The sequence below is a fragment of the Tursiops truncatus genome, chromosome 5 (assembly GCF_011762595.2).
Source record: "Tursiops truncatus isolate mTurTru1 chromosome 5, mTurTru1.mat.Y, whole genome shotgun sequence".
Classification (NCBI taxonomy): domain Eukaryota; kingdom Metazoa; phylum Chordata; class Mammalia; order Artiodactyla; family Delphinidae; genus Tursiops; species Tursiops truncatus.
The window spans coordinates 121,258,935-121,278,956 of record NC_047038.1 but is presented as its reverse complement, the minus strand read 5'-3'; the positions used below and the strand labels follow the sequence as shown (position 1 = coordinate 121,278,956).

The 20,022-nt window shown below is 41.5% G+C and overlaps 1 protein-coding gene and 1 long non-coding RNA gene across 9 annotated transcripts in view; one reads left to right on the top strand and one right to left on the bottom strand.

Moving 5' to 3' along the window:
• RAP1GDS1 (Rap1 GTPase-GDP dissociation stimulator 1) overlaps positions 1-7,650 on the top strand; it is a 155,985-nt gene extending 148,335 nt beyond the window's left edge. For all 8 annotated transcript variants that reach the window (XR_012332173.1, XM_019926439.3, XM_019926441.3 and 5 more), the window contains one exon: positions 5,854-7,650. Coding sequence is in view for 7 of the 8 variants with exons in the window: in XM_019926439.3 (XP_019781998.1) it covers positions 5,854-5,981 (128 nt within the window). In the remaining variant the exon portion in view is untranslated. The remainder of the gene's footprint in view (positions 1-5,853) is intronic.
• Positions 7,651-9,708: 2,058 nt separating this feature from the next.
• LOC141278825 (uncharacterized) lies at positions 9,709-19,719 on the bottom strand. The gene is made up of 4 exons (XR_012332175.1): positions 18,077-19,719; positions 14,072-14,204; positions 11,464-11,565; positions 9,709-9,809 (listed from the first exon to the last, which is right to left on the bottom strand). It is a non-coding gene; the product is annotated as an uncharacterized lncRNA (long non-coding RNA).
• Positions 19,720-20,022: the final 303 nt, after the last annotated feature.

Here is a 20,022-nt window from a genome sequence, read left to right as displayed (position 1 = left end):
ACTCTTTAAACAGTAACTCCCTAATCACCCATCTCCCCAGCTTTTGGCAACCACCATTTTATTTTCTCTCTTTATGAATTTGACTACTCATGGTACCCCATGTAAGTGGAATCATACAATATTTTTCCTTTTGTGTCTGGCTTATTTCCCTTAGCATAATGTCTTCAAGGCTCATCTATGTTGTAGCATGTGTCAGAATTCCATTGCTTCTTAAGGCTGAATAATGTTCCGTTGTTTGTATATATTACATTTTGTTTATCCATTCATCCATCAGTGGACATTTGGGTTATTTTCACCTTTTGGCTATTGTGAATAATGCCACTATGACCATGAATGCACAAATATCTGTTTGAGTTCCTGCTTTCAGTTATTTTGCTTATATACACAGAAGTGGAATTGCTAGATAATACAGTAATTCTATGCTTAATTTTTTGAGGAACCACTGTACTGTTTTCCACAGTGTCTGCACCATTTTACATTTCCACCAGAGGTGCACATGGGTTCCAGTTTCTACATCCTCGCTAATATTTGTTATTTGTTTTGATAATAGCCATCCTAATGGTTGTCAGGTGGTATCTTATTGTAGTTTTGATTTGCTTTCGCCTGATGATTAGTGATGTTGGGGATCTTTTCATTTGCTTATTGGCCATTTGTATATCTTATCTTCTTTGGTGATATGTTTAGTCAAGTGCTTTGCCCATTTTTTATTTGGGTTGTTTTTGGAAAAGTTCTCTATATGTTCTGTGTATTAAATGCTTATTGGATATATGATTTGCACGTATTTTCTCCTATTCCAAGGGTTGCCTTTTCACTGTTGTGTCCTTTGATACACAGTTTTTAATTTTGATAAAGTCCAGTTTATCTATTTCTCCTTTTGTTGCCTGTGCTTTTCATGCATATCCAAAAGATCATTACTAAACTTAATGTCATGAAGTCTTACCCCTATGTTTTCTTTCAGAATCTTACAGTTTTAGCTCTTATGTTCAGGTCTTTGATCTATTTTGAGTTAACTTTTGTATGTGATGTAAGGTAAGGGACCAACCTCATTTTTCTCCTGTGGATATTACCAGCACCATTTGTTGAAAAGACTGTCCTTTTGTCATTGAATGGTCTTGACACCCATGTTGAAAATTATTTGACCATATATGTGAGGGCTTATTTCTGGGCTTTCTGTTCTATTCTGTTAATCTCTCTGTCTTTATATCAGCACCACACTGTTTTGATTATTGTAGCTTTGTAGTAAGTTTTGAAATTAGGAAGTGTAAGACCTCCAACTTTATTCTTTTTCAAGATTGTTTTAGATATCTGGAGTCCCTTGAGATTCCATCTGAATTTTAAAATGGATTTTTCTATTTCTGCTAAAAACGTTGGTTCTGGTTTCATTTTTTGTATTTTTTTAGCCTTTCCACTATGTTTATTTTTATTTTATTACGTTGTAATGAAACTGATTATTTTTATTATTAGTTTTACCATTATAGTCTATTAGTGAATGTTTTATTTATTTTTTAAAATTTTAATTTTATATTGGAGTATAGTTAACAATGTTGTGTTAGTTTCAGGTGTACAGCAGTGTGATTCAGTTATACATGTACATGTATCTATTCTTTTTCAAAATTTTTTCCCATTTAGATTATTACAGGGTATTGAGCAGAGTTCCCTGTGCTGCACGCTAGGTCCTTGTTGGTTATCTATTTTATATATAGTTGTGTGTATATGTCAATCCCAAGCTCCCAATCTGTCCCACCCCCGGTAACCAAAAGTTCATTCTCTAAGTCTGTGAGTCTGTTTCTGTTTTGTAAATAAGTTCATTTGTATCTTTTTTTCCTTTAGATTCTGCATATAAGCAATATCATATGATATTTGTCTTTCTCTGTCTTATTTCACTTAGTATAATCTTCAGTCCATCCATATTGCTGCAAATGGCATTATTTCATTCTTCTTAATGGCTGAGTAATATTCCACTATATATATGTACCACATCTTCTTTATCCATTCATCTGTCAGTGGACATTTAGGTTGTGCTACGTCTTGGCCATTGTAAACAGTGCTGTGGTGAACATCGGGGTGCGTGTATCTTTTCGGACCATGTTTTTCTCCAGATATATGCCCAGGACTGGGATTACTGGATCATATGGTAGGTCTGTGTTTAGTTTCTTAAGGAACCTCCATACTGTTCTCCATACTGGCTATACAAATTTACGTTCCCACCAACAGTGTAGGAGGGTTCCCTTGTCTCCACACCCTCTCCAGCATTTATTGTTTGTAGACTTTTTGATGATGGCCATTCTGACTGGTGTGAGGTAGAATCTTATTGCGGTTTTGATTTCATTTCTCTAATAATTAGCGATGTTAAGCATCTTTTCATGTGCCACTTGGTCATCTATATATCTTCTTTGGAGAAGTGTCTATTTAGGTCTTCTGCCCATTTTTTGATTGGGTTGTTTTTTTTTTTTCTGATATTGAGCTACATGAGCTCTTCGTAAATTTTGGAGACTAATCCTTTGTCAGTCGCATCATTTGCAAGTATTTTCTCCCATTCTGTGGGTTGTCTTTTCACTTTGTTTATGGTTTCCTTTGCTGTGCAAAAGCTTTTGAGTTTAATTAGGTCCAATTTGTTTATTTTTGTTTTTATTTCCATTACTCTAGGATATGGGTTGAAAAAGATATTGCTGTGATTTATGTCATAGAGTGTTCTGCCTATGTTTTCCTCTAAGAGTTTTATAGTATCCAGTCTTACATTTAGGTCTTTAATCCATTTTGAATTTATTTTTGTGTATGGTGTTAAAGGATGTTCTAATTTCATTTTTTTTACATGTAGCTGTCCAGTTTTATCAGCACCATTTATTGAAGAGACTGTCTTTTCTCCATTGTATAGTGTTGCCTCCTTTGTCATAGATTAATTGACCATACATGTGTGTGTTTATTTCTGGGCTTTCTATCCTGTTCCATTGATCTATATTTCTGTTTTTGTCCCAGTACCATACTGTTTTGATGACTGTAGCTTTGTGGTATAGTCCGACGTCAGGGCACCTGATTCCTCCAGCTCTGTTTTTACTTCTCAGGATTGCTTTGGGTATTTGGGGGTTTTTGTGTTTCCATACAGATTTTTAGATTTTTTTTTCTAGTTCTGTGAAAAATGCCATTGGTAATTCAATAGGGATTGCATTGAATTTGTAGACCACCTTGGGTAGTATCATCATTTTGACAATATTGATTATTCCAATCCAAGAACATTGTACAGTATATCTGTCCATCTGTTTGTGTCATCTTCAATTTATTTCATCAGTGTCTTATAGTTTTCAGAGTACAGGTCTTTTGCCTTCTTAGGTAAGTTTATTCCTATGTATTTTATTCTTTTTGATGAGATGGTAAATGGGACTGTTTCTTTCATTTCTCTTTCTGATCTTTTGTTGTTAATGTATAGAAATGCACCAGATTTCTGTGTATATTAATTTTGTATCCTGCAGCTTTACCGAATGCACTGATGAGCTCCTTGTCTTGTTCCTGATCTTAGAGGAAATGCTTTCAGCTTTTCACCATTGTTAGCTGTAGGTTTGTCATATATGGCCTTTATCATGCCCACTTTGTAGAGAGCTTTTATCATAAAAGGGTGTTGAATTTTGTCAAAAGCTTTTTTCTGCATCTATTGAGATGATCATATGGTTTTTATTCTTCTACTTTTTGATGTGGTGTATCACAGTGATTGATTTGCATATATTGAAGAATCCTTGCATCCCTGGGATAAATCCCACTTGATCATGATGTGTGATCCTTTTAATGTATTGTTGGATTTGGTTTGCTAGTGTTTCGTTGACGATTTTTGCATCTCCGTTCATCAATGATATTGGCCTATAACTTTCTTTTTTTGTGGTACCTTTGTTTGGTTTTGGTATCAGGGTGATAGTAGCCTCATAGAATGAGTTTGGGATTGTTCCTTCCTCTGTGATTTTATTGGAATAGTTTCAGAAGGATAGGTGTTAGATCTTCTCTAAACGTTTGATAGAATTTGCCTGTGAAGCCATCTGGTCCAGGACTTTTGTTTGTTGGGAGTTTTTTAATCATAGCTTCCATTTCAGTACTTGTAACTAGTCTGTTCATATTTTCTGTTTCTTCCTGGTTCAGTCTTGGGAGATTGCACCTTTCTAAGAATTTGTCCATTTCTTTTGTGTTGTCCATTTTATTGGCATATAGTTGCTTGTAGTAGTCTCTTATGATCCTTTGATTTTTCTGTGGTGTCCATTGTAACTTCTCCTTTTTCATTTCTAATTTTATTGATTTCAGCCCACTCCCCTGTTTTTTCTTGATGAGTCTGGCTAAAGGTTTATCAATTTTGTTTATCTTTTCAAAGAACCAGCTTTTAGTTTCCTTGATCTTTTTTATCATTTTCTTTGGCTCTATTACAGTTATTTCTGCTCTGATCTTTATGATTTCTTTCCTTCTACTAACTTTGGGTTTTGTTACTTCTTCTTTCTCTAGTTGCTTTAAGTGTAAGGTTAGGTTGTTTGTTTGAGATTTTTCTTATTTCCTGAGGTAAGATTGTATTGTTGTAAACTTCCTTCTTAGGACTGCTTTTGCTGTGTCCCATAGGTTTTGGACTGTTGTGTTTTCGTTGTCATTTGCCTCTAGGTATTTTATGATTTCCTCTTTGATTTCTTCAGTGATTCATTGGTTGTTTAGTGGCATATTGTTTAGCCTCCACATGTTGTGTTTTTTACAGTTTTTTCCTTGTAGTTAATTTCAAATCTCATAGCATTTTGGTTAGAAAATTTGCTTGATAAGATTTCAATTTTCTTAAATTTACCAAGGCTCGCTTTGTGGCCCAACATGTGATCAGTCCTGGAGAATGTTCCATGTGCACTTGAGAAGACTGTGTATTCTGCTGCTTTTGGATGGAATGCTCTATAAATATCAATTAAGTCCATCTGGTCTGATGTGTCATTTAAGGCCTGCGTTTCCTTATTGGTTTTTCTGTCTGGATGCTCTGTCCATTGATGAAAGTGGGGTGTTAAGGTCCCCCACTATTATTGTGTTACTGTCAGTTTCTCCTTTTATGGCTGTTTGTTAGTATTTGCCTTTAAGGTGCTCCTGTGTTGGGTGCATATATATTTAAAATTGTTATATCTCCTTCTTGGATTGATCCCTTGATCATTAATTACATAGTGTCCTTCTTTGTCTCTTGTAACAGTCTTTATTTTGAAGTCTATTTTGTCTGATATGAGTATTGCTACTCCAGCTGGTTCTGGTTTTATACCTCAGTTTTATCAAAATAAACACATCAGTTTGAGGGATGCTAATTACATTAAACTTACCGGACTTAAGAGGAATCCTGTATTTTACTGTAACTGAAGTTAAATAGAGCAAGAAAACCAGAAAGAGGAAGATATAGTAGGCTCCTTTTTAGATTTCCTATCACAGAAATTTGTTGAAAGGATGTGAGGTAATAACCTTTTTGTTTGCCACAAAATTAGTTTGAAACAGATCTAAGATTTTTCCGTAAGTATTGGACTTCATATTTGAACTGATGATAGGGTTAAGTTAGGAGTGTATAACTGAACCTTGAAATCATACAATGAGCTGTGTTTTAATTATAACTCATTATTTTAATCAACCTTTGACTGTAGAACTTGACATATGATTTATTTTTATAAAGGGTTTCTGATTTTTTTATTCTAACATCCCTAAAAAAGACATTTCTAGGCTACTGCTGTGTCTTTTTCCAGAATTGTTTCTAGTTTTATAACTCGGTATCATTTAAATGAGCATTTTGGGTATATGTTTTAGGTCGAGTGTATAGTAAGAAAGATTAGAACAACCTAATAGAAGCATACCTGGTGCCTTGTTTTTGTCTTCCAGAATCTCTACACAAGGAAGTACAGGATTTGGCCTTTCTAGATGTTGTATCCAAACTTCGCAGTCATGAGAACAAAAGTGTTGCTCAACAGGCTTCTCTCACAGAGCAGAGACTTGCTGTGGAAAGCTGAGAACTACCGCTCCCTGATACACCCCTCATTTCCCCTTTGTCCTCCATCCAGCTGCCTCTTCTGCTTCATTCTCTTCCATATCACTTGTGCATGCGTGTAATGTTCCAATGCCAATTGAAGAACTGCTGTAGGTACCTTCCCACTAAGATTTCTAAACCCATAGTTAGTTAGTTAGTTAGTGTGAACATGAATTTGTCAAAAACAAGTCTCCACCCCATAACTGTTTCCTTGTATTCCTGTTGCTTGAGCTACATTAAGTAGAATGTGCATGTTGTAGTCCTATGATGATGACGTAAACTTGGTACTACACAATGACTTGCTCCTTGTCCTTGGTAGACTACATAATAATGTACTGGTAAATTAATTAGAAACAAATGAGAATGCAGCAGGATCTGACTAGCTTATGAAAGATGGAACTGAATAGTAAAAATAGCTCCATTTCTTGGTGCTTGGAAAGCACAGTGACCAAAAAACCTGTATGGCTGCTTATTCATTAGTCTTACCTGCTAATGTCAAACCCATGGTACCTAGAGTTAAATAAAGTCCAATGCTCTCGCTCTTTACCCTCTGGTTTCTTCTTCTTCCTTTGTAGACTCTTGAAACTGCCACAAACTTGGCAAGACTTTCTAAGGTTTTCTATGTCATATTTAACTGGCCGTCATCAGTAGCCTGATGCTGAAAACATTTGTAGTTTTCAGCATGAAACTAAGGGGTTGAAGAATATAGTACACTAGTACATCTTGTTTTTTGCCTGTATTTTAGATTCTGATACATGTACAGTTTCACCTCAGAATTTCTTCTGTCAGTTAATCAACATTGTTCACCACATCTCTTTAAAAGTCACTTGGCATTTGTTTTCAACTGAGAAAGTTGAGTACAGCTCTTTAGAAAATGGATTTTTTTTTTCCTGTTTTTCACCATTCAGCTTGAAAGCAAGAAGTTTCCTTGGTCTTTTAACCCTTTTAAATTTTATACGAGAACTAGCAGGGCATATGAAAAAAGATTAAGAAGTGTTTGTCTAGACTAAAGAAAGGAAGGTCATAAAAGCCATAGTAGCCAGTCCAGTTCATTCTGCACATGGCCTCATCCCAGTAGCTGTTAGAGTTTCCCACCTCCACTTTCCACAGAGAACTGCAGTGGATCTTAAAGCCTATCGGAAAGTGACAGTGCCAAGTGCCAAGACTGAAGAGGTCAGAAGCCCCCTTGGCAGAATGTAGTACACTCTTCACTGCTACCACCACACCAAACGGGTCTTAGAGCTTTGAAACACATGAACATCCCTGTGACATACCTGCCTTCTCCGAATGCCCGTGTTTGACAAATACTGGCTGAAAGGTAAGGTGGGCTCCTTGCTCTCCAGAATTGATGCTGCGCATCTCTATGGGGTGATCGAAGTTGGACTTCTGACTCTGAAATAGCTGTAATTCGAGAAAGTTAAAACCCCAGTGGAGGTAAAGAACTTTTTGAGTGACTGTTCCCTCTGATGTCCAAGCAAAGGACGGTTATTGTGAGCGCTTTTGCTACATTTACTGTAAGAACGATCTGGTTCATTGTCTTCTCCTGGGCTGGATAGTGGACTATATTTTATTTTAGATTTTGAAAGACATCTGTAATGTTGCATAATAGGCTGTCCATATTAATAACTAAATAAACAGTATATAAACTGTAATGACATCATTTGGTTTATTTGTATATTTTACTTCTATTTCCAGCTCCTAGAACAGTGCCTGCTCATTGTTGGTGCTCAGTAAGTATTTGTTGAATGAATCCCTACTTCCATGAAACTTCCAGAGTGCCTGAACTATTTCTAGATAGATTGATAGAGAAATTGAGATGTAGGTATTTGACTTCAGAGAATTTTCCTTTTTTGATAGTAAGATCTGTCTGTATTGAAAAGCATTATATAGAAAACTTCGGAACAGAAGCGTCCAAAAAGCACGGACTTGAGGAAAAAAAAAAAAAAAAAATACTGTCTGGGCCACAGCTGCCAGCAGTCAATTTGCTGATATGCTAGGAGCTCTCATCTTCAGCAAAACAAAATGCAATTCAAATCACCAGTTGTTCTGCGGCGTGACCAGACCAGAGGCTGTGCCCTTATGATAACAGGGCTCCACCAAACTCGGTGATGCGCTGCTGTGCCAGGGCAGTGGGTGGGAGTCCACAGACAACACCATCCCTCTCCTACTACTTGGTCTTAGTTTTAGAGACCACCTTTACGTTAGTTTGCTACTCACTAAGAGTGCATTCTAAGGGAAAGATGGGAGGAGCCGCAAAACAAAACTTTCATTACCACTTTGTGCCAGGACTAGAGCACAGATGAAAAGCAAAAAGGCCAAAACTTAGAGGGAAGGAGATGTCTGAGCGAAATGCACTGGAATGTCCTCCTTTCCTCCCTCCCAGTCCCATTAGCTCCTTGGAATCTTGCTAACCACCCACCCAGAGTGTAACTTCACTGTGCTCAAAGCAAAATTGATTAAATACTGGCCCATAATCCTGTGTCTTCCTTGATAAAACATGCTTTGAGCATACTATCTGATAACAGTGGAGATGTGGAACAAAATTTTTCAGTTCTAATACAATTTCCTCTTGGGTGGAACAGAATGCTCTCAGATATAAGCATTAGGGTGAAGTGTTCTGAGAAACCCCTGCATGTGAAGATTTCAAAAAGAAATTCTCCTTGGTATCATTAGAAGGCTTATTATCTAATTCTGTTGAACATAAGGGGTGAAGATGTCTATTACTCAGGTAAGCATTATCCTTTGTATCCAGCTGTTACTATAATCAATAAGCTTAAAAGACACTTCTTAACTCTAGGAAGCCATACATTTGAATCATACAAGTGTCTATTAAAAAGCACTTAATGAGGGGTTTCCCTGGTGGCACAGTGGTTGAGAGTCCGCCTGCCAATGCAGAGGACACGGGTTCGTGCCCCGGTCCGGGAGGATCCCACATGCCGCGCAGCGGCTGGGCCCGTGAGCCATGGCCGTTGAGCCTGCGCGTCCGGAGCCTGTGCTCTGCAACGGGAGAGGCCACAACCGTGAGAGGCCCGCGTACCGCAAAAAAAAAAAAAAAAAAAGCACTTAATGATATCTGGGGTGAATCTTCATGGCTGTAACCAGGAAAATTGAGGGTTTTTTTTTCACAGATGTGATCTCTTAGTTTACATACAAAGATACATCATTATATGTCATGTGGCGTCACAGATGTGTTTTAAAGGTCTGTCTTACTAAAATGTTGTGGAAACTATTTGAAAAGTGTGATAAGTGGAAAGAGTAAGGTCTCTGGATACTGCCTCTTCCGTAGTCACATCCTGATTCTATTACTTACTACCTATGTGACCATTGCCAATTACTTAAACTCTCTGGGCCTGTTTTCTCATTGAGTTTAATAATTCCTCCTTCCCAGGGTTTTTGTGACAGTTCAAACTTTCGGGGGTTGACGGTAAAGCTGGAGGGAACTATGACATCTTATGGCCTAAACTATATTCCCCACCTTCCCCCTACAGGATTCCTGGCTAAAGGAATTCAAAGAACAAAAGCCAAATAGGAGAATTAGTTCTGGAGAGATTGATAGAGAAATTGACATTTAGATATTTGTCTGACTTCAGAGCATTTTTTTTGATAGTAGACTCTGTCTCTATTAATAGTGTATTAATAATGTATTAATAGTGTCTATTAATAGTTTGAGGAGCACCCAGTTATCCTCCATACAGAGTGTATAACCTCTTACCTCCTTCCCCCTGAAACTAAGATGGCCAGGTGGGCAGAGAAGGCCTTTCAGTGTAGCTCCCACTGTAGTACTTCCTCTTCCTGTCTCAGACCTCTTCATCTGTAAAGTGGGAATAACAGTACTCGCTCAGTGATATTAGCTTTTATTAGTATTATTACTAAGTCAATATAGATAAAAGCTATAGTACTGAGTTTTTCCTCAGTATAGAAACAAAACAATCCCCCCTTCCCATTTTCAGTGCTGCCAACTTTTTATCAGTACATATAAAATACACCTTTTTAATATATATACTTCTCATATGTCTTTCATCTTTTCTTATGTATAAATGCTATGTGTTTTGCATAAAGGTTTATGGTAACTGTGCTCTGAATCCTGTAATAGAACCCACTCATTTATCATTATGCTTCTTGACTAGACAGGCAGAGTCCCTTGTTGGAGGTTTCCAGGGGTAAGTTATTAGTTCCTTGTATGCCATGAAGTATTTGAAGTATTTCCTTCAAATACTGTAAGCTACAGTATTTGAAGGAAAAAGTGAGCTTTGCATGGAACTTATGCTCCTAAGTTCAATTTATTTATTCTTTCCTTCTCAGTTGACTTTTTGAAGTTCCTTATCCTTACTTTGTTTCTTCCCAGAAAAACAAACAAACCCTTTTACCAAATTGAGCTTTTTCGCCATGGCCACAGAGATTGTAATCTGTCATCATTTCAGAAATGGACAATATGCATCTGTCTGCTATTTATAACACTGGATAGACATTTAATATGGCAACAATTCATTTATATACTGGAACCAACTATAATTAGACCAAACTTAAGCCAGGTAGGAACTGATGCCTGGGTTCTCCTGACATTCGTTTCCTCAGTCCCTGGCTTTTCTACTGCCTGATGTCACATTTGTCCAAAGAGAAATGTAGAGCCTCCGACTTCCTAAGCAAACTGGAGGATCAGGGTGATGTCTTCTCCCAAGTGGTTTTAATGGTTTCTCTGATCCCCAGCATTATGAATGCAGCTTTTAAGGAGTAAAAATGGAGCAAGTAGGATGGTTAAGTCATGGACACAGGGGCTCAGGGGAGAAGTGACTTGATTCAAATACCATCTACAATCTAAAAAAAAAAAAACTTCATTTTCATATTCACCCCCAACCTCAGAGTACATTCTTAGAACTTATCCGTGACTCAGAGATCTGTGGTTTTGCTGGTAGGCATGTGTGCAATCTTACATTAATCTGCTTAACCATACGAAGGTAAAACCACATTCAGTGGTGTGTGGAACTTTATAGTGTTTTGGTGTTGGTCACATATATAGAGAATTTTCTGTTTCAGGATTAGGTTTTAAGAAAATTGACTAGCTAGGTTTTTTAATCTTCATCAAGCAAGTTTAAAGCCTAATCCTGTCATACTTTGAAGCCTCTTAGTCTCAAGTTTGGGATTTTTTTAAATTAAATAATTCAAAACATCTTTATTAGATTTCTGTTATCTCAAGATAAAAAATTTTAAAGCTTTAACCCAGATTTCCAGTATATAAACTTCATACATATTTTTAGAAGATCTAGGGTTGGATTTAGTGTTCCTTGAAAAATTTAAAATAGAACTACAATACAATCCAGCAACTCCCCTTCTGTGTATTTACCCAAAGAACACAAAAACACTAGTTTGAAAAGACATGCACCCCTATGTTCAAGATATGGAAGCAACCTAAGTGTCCATCAATAGATGAATGTGTAAAGAATATACAGTGGCGTATGCAGTCGTACCTTGATATCCACTGGGGATCGGTTCCAGGACCTGCCTCAGATACCAAAACTCCATGGATGCTCAAGTACCACAGTTGGCCCTCTGTATCCATGGTCCTGCATCTGTGAAATCAACCAACCACAGATTGTGTAGTACTGTAGTTTTTATTGAAAAAAATCCACGTATAAGTGGACCCGTGCAGTTGAAACATGTGTTGTTTAAGGGTTAACTGTATTTACAATGAAATATTACTCAGTCATAAAAAAAGAGTGAACTCTCAGCATGTGCAACACCGTGGCTGGATGTAGAGGATATTATGCCGAGTGAAGTAAGACAGAAAGACAAACACCATATGATTCACTTATACTTGGAATCTAAAAACAACAAAAACAAAACAGAAGCAGACTCACAGATACAGAGAACAAACTGGTGGTTGCCAGAGGGGAGAGGGGTGTATAGCTGGATGAAATAGATGAAGGGGATTAAGAGGTACAGATTTCTAGTTATAAAGTCACGGGGATGTGATACACGGCATAGGGAATATAGTCAATAATATTGTAATAACTTGTTACTAGACATGGTGATTATTTCATAATGTATTTAAATGTCAAATCACTATGTGGTACCCTTGAAACATTATATTGTACATCAACTGTACTTAAGTTTTTTAAAAAATCTGATTTTCAAGTATACTTGACAGATATCACTTACTATTGCAGTAGTTATTTTGTCATTTATTGATTCCCAGGAATCCTGAAGGAAAGAAACTCAAAAACTATACCCTCAGATTACTGTCAAAAATAAATTCCTATATGAATTCTCACTTTGAATTTTATAACCATATCTACTTTAAAATAGGCCAAGTTTCAAGTTGGGGATTTTCTAGCCAAATGGTGTTTTTGTGGTTTCTTTGGTTCATTTTTAATGAACTGTCATACAAAGAACAGAGCTAAGCCTGCTGGGAAGCTGGCTACACCCCTGCCCTTAGGGTGTCCGTGCCCTCAGATGAAAAACCCCTGCTCCTTTGAGGACATCTCACAGAGCTCTCGTGCGGTCACCATCACCCCACCACCAGGACCAGAGAAGGTCAGCTGCCTTTGACCTTGAGCGCTCTTCAGGGGTGTCTGCTCTGCTTCTCGGCGCTCCGTTCTTCCCCGTGTCTAACATAAGCACATCAGATGAATACCTGCGATTACCTAGAACTTATGAAGGAGGTAAAGGTTGAATCATACTCTTAAGATTGCAACCCAACAGTAAAAGATAAAGTGCTGCCCTAATCAGAGGGAACCACGGGGAGGAAATATTAACCAGAGCGGCTTTGATTTTAGACTCATCTCTGCAGGAACCCAAATAGTCCCTAACTTCAGTTGGTGCCGACTATCCGTACACAGTTCCTTCCCCCTCACCCTCCGTTTTTTTATGGTTCTAGAATGTATCCCATTCTCCACCATGCCTCTCCTATAATGACTTCCCTTTTTGTGCAGGTAAGTATGGAAGGAGTTATTAATGACTCATATTCCACTCTTTTCACCCACACCCCTCATCCCCTGGTGCCCAGTAGAAGTTAGGGGAAGTGACACAGCAAAGTGACCATTGAGCTTCATAATAGCACAATCTACACAATCTGTTACATCCTCTGCTTCCCCCTCTCCTACCCCTTGCCCTCTTGTTCCCCTTATCAGGGGCACTGTGAGACGCAGGGCCTTCCCCTGCACTGACCAAAGAAAAGCAAGAGATGGAAAGCAGAGATTACCTGTACCTCTGGGCGTTTGTAACCTGATTTGGTGGGCCCTTACTCTGTAAAAGGCAGGCTTCATCTGAGGCAGTTTCGGAAGGGTGTTCTGGCGTGCTCTCCGCAGCCGTTGCCCTGTGTGCCTGCATATTTTACGTAGTTGAAGTGTTATGCCACATGCAGCTACCTCCTTTTTTTTCCATGTACACAATAAGCATTTTTCCACATTACTAAGAACTGTCTCATAACCTCATTCTTAATGGCTGCATATTCTCCAGTTATATGGAAGCACCGTAATTTACTTAGCCGTTTTCCCACATCTGGACATTAGAGACATATTCCAGGTTTTGAAAAACAAACCTCACATGCTAAGTCGTGAGCATTTGCAGATGCTCAACTCAAAACATCTGACCTGTAAGTCCCCTCTGCTTTCTGCCCCTAATCCTAAATTTAAAACTCCATTCCTTTCTTCTTCAAGAGCCCTTATCAATTTCTCAATTCGGCCTCCTCCTGATCCACTTGTACGTGTCACCTCCTGGACGCTCTGCTCCTGCAAAGTGCTTGCTAGTCTCCTAAGGGGACCCACCACAAGGGGTAGTGGCGTCACAAGGGTGGGGTGGCCGCACCTCCCTCCTGGCATCCGGGCCTTAGATCAGCTACACCCACGCACCCTTCACCAGCGCCGCTTACCAGATGTATCAGAGAGGGCCTCTAAAAAGAGGTGGCACAGGGCACACCTCCAAGTACCCACTGGAGCTGGTGTTTAGCTAATTGGAGTCTAATTGCCTCTTAGCACTGTCATCCACCTCTCCCAACACTTCTGCACCTGTTGCCAAGCCTGTGAACCGCCGTTCTGATTGGTTCCAAGTGATGAACACACTCCAGGCACCACTCACATGGAGAGAGGAGGGAGGGGTGCAGGGCCTCTTCTTCCACAAGAGTCCTCATTTAACACTCCTGAGGCATCTGTGACCTGGCTAACCCAGTTCTTCCTCTAGAGACCACGGCAGACTGGGGGCCTTCATACATCTGTGTTTGTTCCACATGGTATTTTGAAAAAGAAAGAAGAAAACAAACAGCTGTAAACACTGAAATTTTGGACGATTTTACATAAAAATCTAGTTATTTGACTTTTCTTTTAAAAGGGGGAGAGCTGGCAACCAGGCATTCTGCATCCCAGGAGCGCGGTGTGTGGCTGTGACCCTGTGCCTTTGGGCAGGGCGTACGTCTCCAGCCTGTTAGAGGCCCCACCTGGCCCACCCCGCCCTGTTCCCCTCAACTCCAGAGCCCCCGGAAGCCTGCGTGGCTTGACCCTGTGGAGACCTCGCGTGTAGTCTGTCTGCTTCCAGAGCAGAAGGGGTGGGGATTTTTAGGGGAAGAGAAGCAGCGCCATGGGAAGGGCCTTGTCAAACAGAGGTCCAAATACTTGACCCCAGGGCATGTTTATGACCTGTGCAAACTTGGATTGTTTTTATCCCCTCAGAGAAAAGACTCGACATTCTGAAGGCCAGTGACAGCTGCAGTCTCACTGTCAAGTGTCAGGAATCTTGGAAACCCAAACAGCTGTAAGCCGTACCCATGCCCGTACCCAAGCCATCCTGCTGATGGAAGTGGGCTGGGGCTGGCAGCACCCTGAGGGGACTGTAGGAATTTAGGACATCCTTTCTTGGCTGGATCAGGAATGCAGCCCTTCTCCTGAGGCCAAAAATATCCTCCCCACCCCCTTTATCCCATGATTCAGGAGCTCTTATGGAATACACGACCCTGCTAACCCAAGCGATTACACTCTGCTCTTTGAGAAGCAGAGAATTCTAACACCTGCCAAACTCCCGGGATAACCTGATCAACCACGATTTCCTCTTTGTAGCCAACCCTTCAGCTATGAGTCTTCTCATTTAAAGAGGCTCAGAGAATTAAAAGTTTCAATCCACTCAGCGGAAACAGCCCTGAAGAGAAACAGCCTGCTCCTAAATGTTTCACTGACATAACGCACCAAAGGAGAGTACGTTCCTCACATCCCCCAGCGTGCGGAGGCCCAGGTAAGTCTCCGCGCCTCAGACCGCCAGGGAATGCACAGACCAGGAGCTAAAGTGCGGCTACAGCACAGGAATGGTTGCCAAACCTTGTTTTCTCTAGAGGTGACTAACCCAGGACCAAAAAATGCCGGAACTCCCCACCTCCCTGCCATGGTTGAAGAGGAATATAATATCAATAAGAGACCCAAACAAACAAACAAAAATGCCTTCAGTTTCTGAGAAGACAAGGCAGAGCATGAAAGGGAAAGAGGAAGGAAAAATCATTCAGGACTCAGGACATGAATGTCCACAAAGTCATCGGACACAGGAACAGTGGGCCTGGGCAAAAGCTCACGTTGGTAGGACCAATAAATAAAGAAACTACAGATTAGCAGATGCAAAGTATTACGTATATGTATAACTGAATCATTCTGCTGTACACCTGAAACTAACACAACATTGTAAAGCAATCTGTACTTCAATGAAATAAAATTTTTTAAAAAGAACAATGCAAAGACAAAAAACAATACAAAAAGAAAAGGGACATCTGTCTTTGGGGCAGATATTGCAAGTTATTTACCCAATATCCAGCTACCCCTTCTGCCCTATTTACAGAACCCAATTTTGTTCAGGAGGACAATGTACCAAGCTTAAAATACTCCAATTCCCTGGCTTTCGAAGTCGGTGTTACCACTCTATAGAAGTTCATGGGAAGGGCATCCGTTAGTAAACAAAAAGGCAGAGACCTGCTGGAAGGCCTTTGGCCCTTCACCTTTTCATTTTCTTCCTTTTCCCTACCTCAGATGTTGCTATGGGCCCCAGAAGTGCAGGAGCCCTCTTGCAGCCAGGAAGTATGAGCATGAGAATGAAAGCCTCCACATTAAGCGCAGTGGAGCAGAAAGGTGGAAAGAACCTGGATCCCACAATGAACCGAAGGATCAGCCCTGTACTGAGGAACCTCAGGTAATGCAGGGGACACACACCTACCTGTTTAAACCCCTAGAGCAAGGTATTCTGTTGTTTGGATTGGAATGAAATCTTGATTCACATGGCTAGTCACTAAAGCATCAAGACCTCCCTGGAACAACTTTTTATGCTTACAGGTTATGGCCACAGAACTCAGGAAAACAAAGCCCAGAGGACTGAAACAACTGGGGCTGCCAGCTTTAACCCTCAAAGTTCAGAAAAACCCCAAACAGCCTGACTTGCTGACCTAGCAGCCTTCCTCACTACACAAAGATCTACTGAGCACATACTGGGTACATCAGGCACCATGTTGGACTATGGATAGAACAAGGAGATAGATAGGTTCCATTGGGGGAGAAGATGAGAAACATATTTATCTGACTACCATAGTAAAGCAAACAAGTAAGGATATTAACTGACGTATAAACAGAGTCATAGGGGTTCTGTAGAGAGACGACTCAGCTCCGAGCATCCTGGAGCAGAAGCTACCTGTGAAAGCAGAGTAGAAGTAAGAGATAGGGAAGGAGAAATAGAGCAGAGCAGACCAGATGGGATGGGGCCTTAGACATTTTAACTTGTTATTATGTAGTGGAAAACCAAAGTTTAAACAGACGATCGGCATATTTGCTTTATGTTTTGATCTAGAACCAGAACTATTGCTAGTGGAAGAGAGACTAATAGCAGAGATTCATAGGTAATTGTGATGAGTTCCTAGTGTCGGGAGACAATTCTCCATGGGTGTCTCATGTTTCTATACTTCTGTGAAGAGCTTTCATCTCAAACTATCTCTTCGAGGATGTTTATGTAACAGCCTTGTAAGATAGAGATAGGGTCTCCTTCTGAGGGCAGGGGCATACTTTTGTACTGTGTGAGATAATTAAAAACACCTCCCTCGGGGCAAAGTTTGGTCGGGATTGTTTGCAGACTCCTTAGAAAGTTGGGGGATACCTGGGAATTCCCTGGCGGTCCAGTGGTTAGGACTCCAGGCTTTCACTGCTGAGGCCTGGGTTTGATCCCTGGTCAGGGAACTAAGATCCCGCAAGCCAGGAGGCGCAGCAAAAAAAAAAAAAAAAAAAGTTGGGGGATCCCTGAGCTCAGTGCACCTTGCAGCAGAGACAGTGTGTGTGCAGTAGCCACCTGGGTCACTGTCCTCTGAGGGACTAGGGGCTCAGGAACTATCACAAACATGAAGCTCACACCATCTGCAAGGCCGTCCTTTGTCTCTGACCCAGAAGTCTCACGCCTCCTGCGAGCATTGGTGAAACCGAGGCAAGCTAAGCAGTTAGCCTGCGAGAAGGTAAAGCCTCTGAGCCTTCACAGTTCTTGGTACTTGAACTAGGACTAGAGAGACGGCGAAGGTCTAAGATATGTGTGTGGGGTGGAGATTGGAATCAAAGATGATTCCCAGGGCCTCCCTGGTGGCGCAGTGGTTGGGAGTCCGCCTGCCGACGCAGGGGACATGGGTTCGTGCCCCCGTCCGGGAAGATGAGCCATGGCCGCGGAGCCTGCGCGTCCGCGGCCTGTGCTCCGCAATAGGAGAGGCCACAACAGTGAGAGGCCCTTGTACCGCAAAAAAAAAAAAAAAAAAAAAAAAAGATGATTCCCAAATGTCTGCGCTGGGAGACAGGGCAGTGGCGCCGTGAACTGAGAGCAGGAACAAAGGAGGAGCAGCCTCCTGTAAAGGAACGTGAGCTGGGCTGAGGTGCTTAGGGACCTTGAGGAGACGTCCAGGGGGCACTTCCTCATTCCAGCTGAGCCTTCACTGCAGGTGCTGCCCCACACACAGACGGAGCCCCTCAGCCCACAGCCCTCCCTTCAGCACTTCCTAATTCACATGGCATTGTGTCACATCGGAGTCCCCAAGAGACACCAACAGACCCCTCTAAGAAAAGAAAAAGGGGTGATTTACCCAAAACTTACAGAATCAAATCTCTGGAGCTGGAGCCTGGACATCTGAATTTCTTAAAGCTCCAAAGGTGATTTCCAATCTGCAGCCAGAATGGAAAAGCATTGTTCTATTAGAATGAAGGGCAAGCAAACTTTCCTTAAAGTCCTCAGAGAGAGGCTGACCTAGCCAACAAAAGGGTCATCATCCTATTTGGGCAAGCAGGTGGCCGTTTACTGCATCAGTAACCCAGGATTACTATTCTACTTCCATCCTTTTTGAGGCCCCTCACTTCTGACCCAGGGACCCATTATCACTTGCCAAGTAAACTGCTGCACTTAGAGCAAGCCAACTTCCTGAGCTGTTCAACTCCAGATGTGGTCTATGGTAGACATCTCCCAGAATGGTACCCTGAACTACCTGGAATCTATGCTGCCTGACACATCCTCTGGAGAAGTCACCTGGATACCCTCACGCTTGCTTAGTCTTACTGGGCACAGCCCGGAAACAACCATCCACCACAGCAGCCTGTCCTCCATCACCCTGATGAAAGGCCCGGGCGTCAGGAGCCTCTTGCTGATAGTCTGGGGCCCTGAGCATCTAGAGAAGGCGAAGGGAGTTGCTGCATTCCTGAGGGGCACAGAGCCTTCCTTGTAAGCTTTCCATGTGTCCAAGTGACAGCCTTACAGTCATGGCTGACTCATGACTTCCGCTTGTCTTGGAAAGCTCGGTCTCCCTTTGCCCTGCAGGACATGAAGAGTAGCCACCTACTCCAGCACATACACCTTTTTTTAAAAAAATTTATTTTCGGCTGCACTGGGTCTTCGTTGCTGTGCGCGGGCTTTCTCTAGTTGCGGCGAGTGGGGGCTACTCTTCGTTGTGGTGCGCGGGCTTCTCATTGCAGTGGCTTCTCTTGTTGCGTTGCATGGGTTCTAGGCATGCGGGCTTCAGTAGTTGTGGCTTATGGGCTCAGTAGTTGTGGCTCACAGGCTCTAGAGCGCAGGCTCAGTAGTTGTGGCTCACGGGCTTAGTTGCTCCATGGCATGTGGGATCTTCCTGGACCAGGGACCGAACCTGTGTCCCGTTCACTGGCAGGAGGATTCTTAACCCCTGCGCCACCAGGGAAGTCCTCCAGCACATACACTGTTACTACTGGTTGAATCTAAAAGCATGAGATTCATGAGGGTCTCAATTCAGTCTGGCAGTCCTGCACGAGTTTTTCTCAGCTTAACTGTGATCCCACCTCCTGGCAACATAGCTCTTTCAAAAAATGTTGAGTTCAGAAATCCTGCAAGCCTGGAAAAAACTCAGAATTCATTAGCAAAATAATGTCTTCCAAGGCTTAATCCTTACCCACCTTTGCCTTTCCTGTTTGATGCTTAAACAGGATTGGTGGGCGGGGGAGATGGAGGTGCCCTGGGAGGATTAGGCACTTGCTGTACTCAGTGCACAGGCCTGAGCCCATCCAGGGTTGGCTGACAGATGCCAGGGTCAGTTCCTCTTTGAAAAAGCCATATTACAGGAAAATAGAAATAGTTTTCTTTTTCAGAATAAAAGTCCATCCGTTAGGTGAGCACATACTCTCTACACAGAAACAAAGGTATGCTCATCCCCTTTGGCTTGCTCAAAGCAGTAGCCTGGTCTGGGTGCTAGAGACATAGAGGTTCCTGATTCCACGGAAAAGAGATGCCAATCAGGTAAGTTCTTCCAGAGAGGATGCTGCAGGAGCACATCTTGGTGTGGAGAGGAGGGGGCTAACAGAGCTCCCTGAGAAAGCTGATTTAGGTGAGATCTGAAGCATGAATGGGATTTGGGGAAGAAGGGCAGTTCAACACTTTTCATCTTTGCAACATCCCTGTGGTATAGGCATGACTATCTCCATCTCATGAGGGAGGCTCTGAGGATAGGAGAGAGAAAGTCACGTGTCTAAGGTCACACCCACACTATAACCAGTGGCTAAGCTCTGAGTCCAACCAGCACA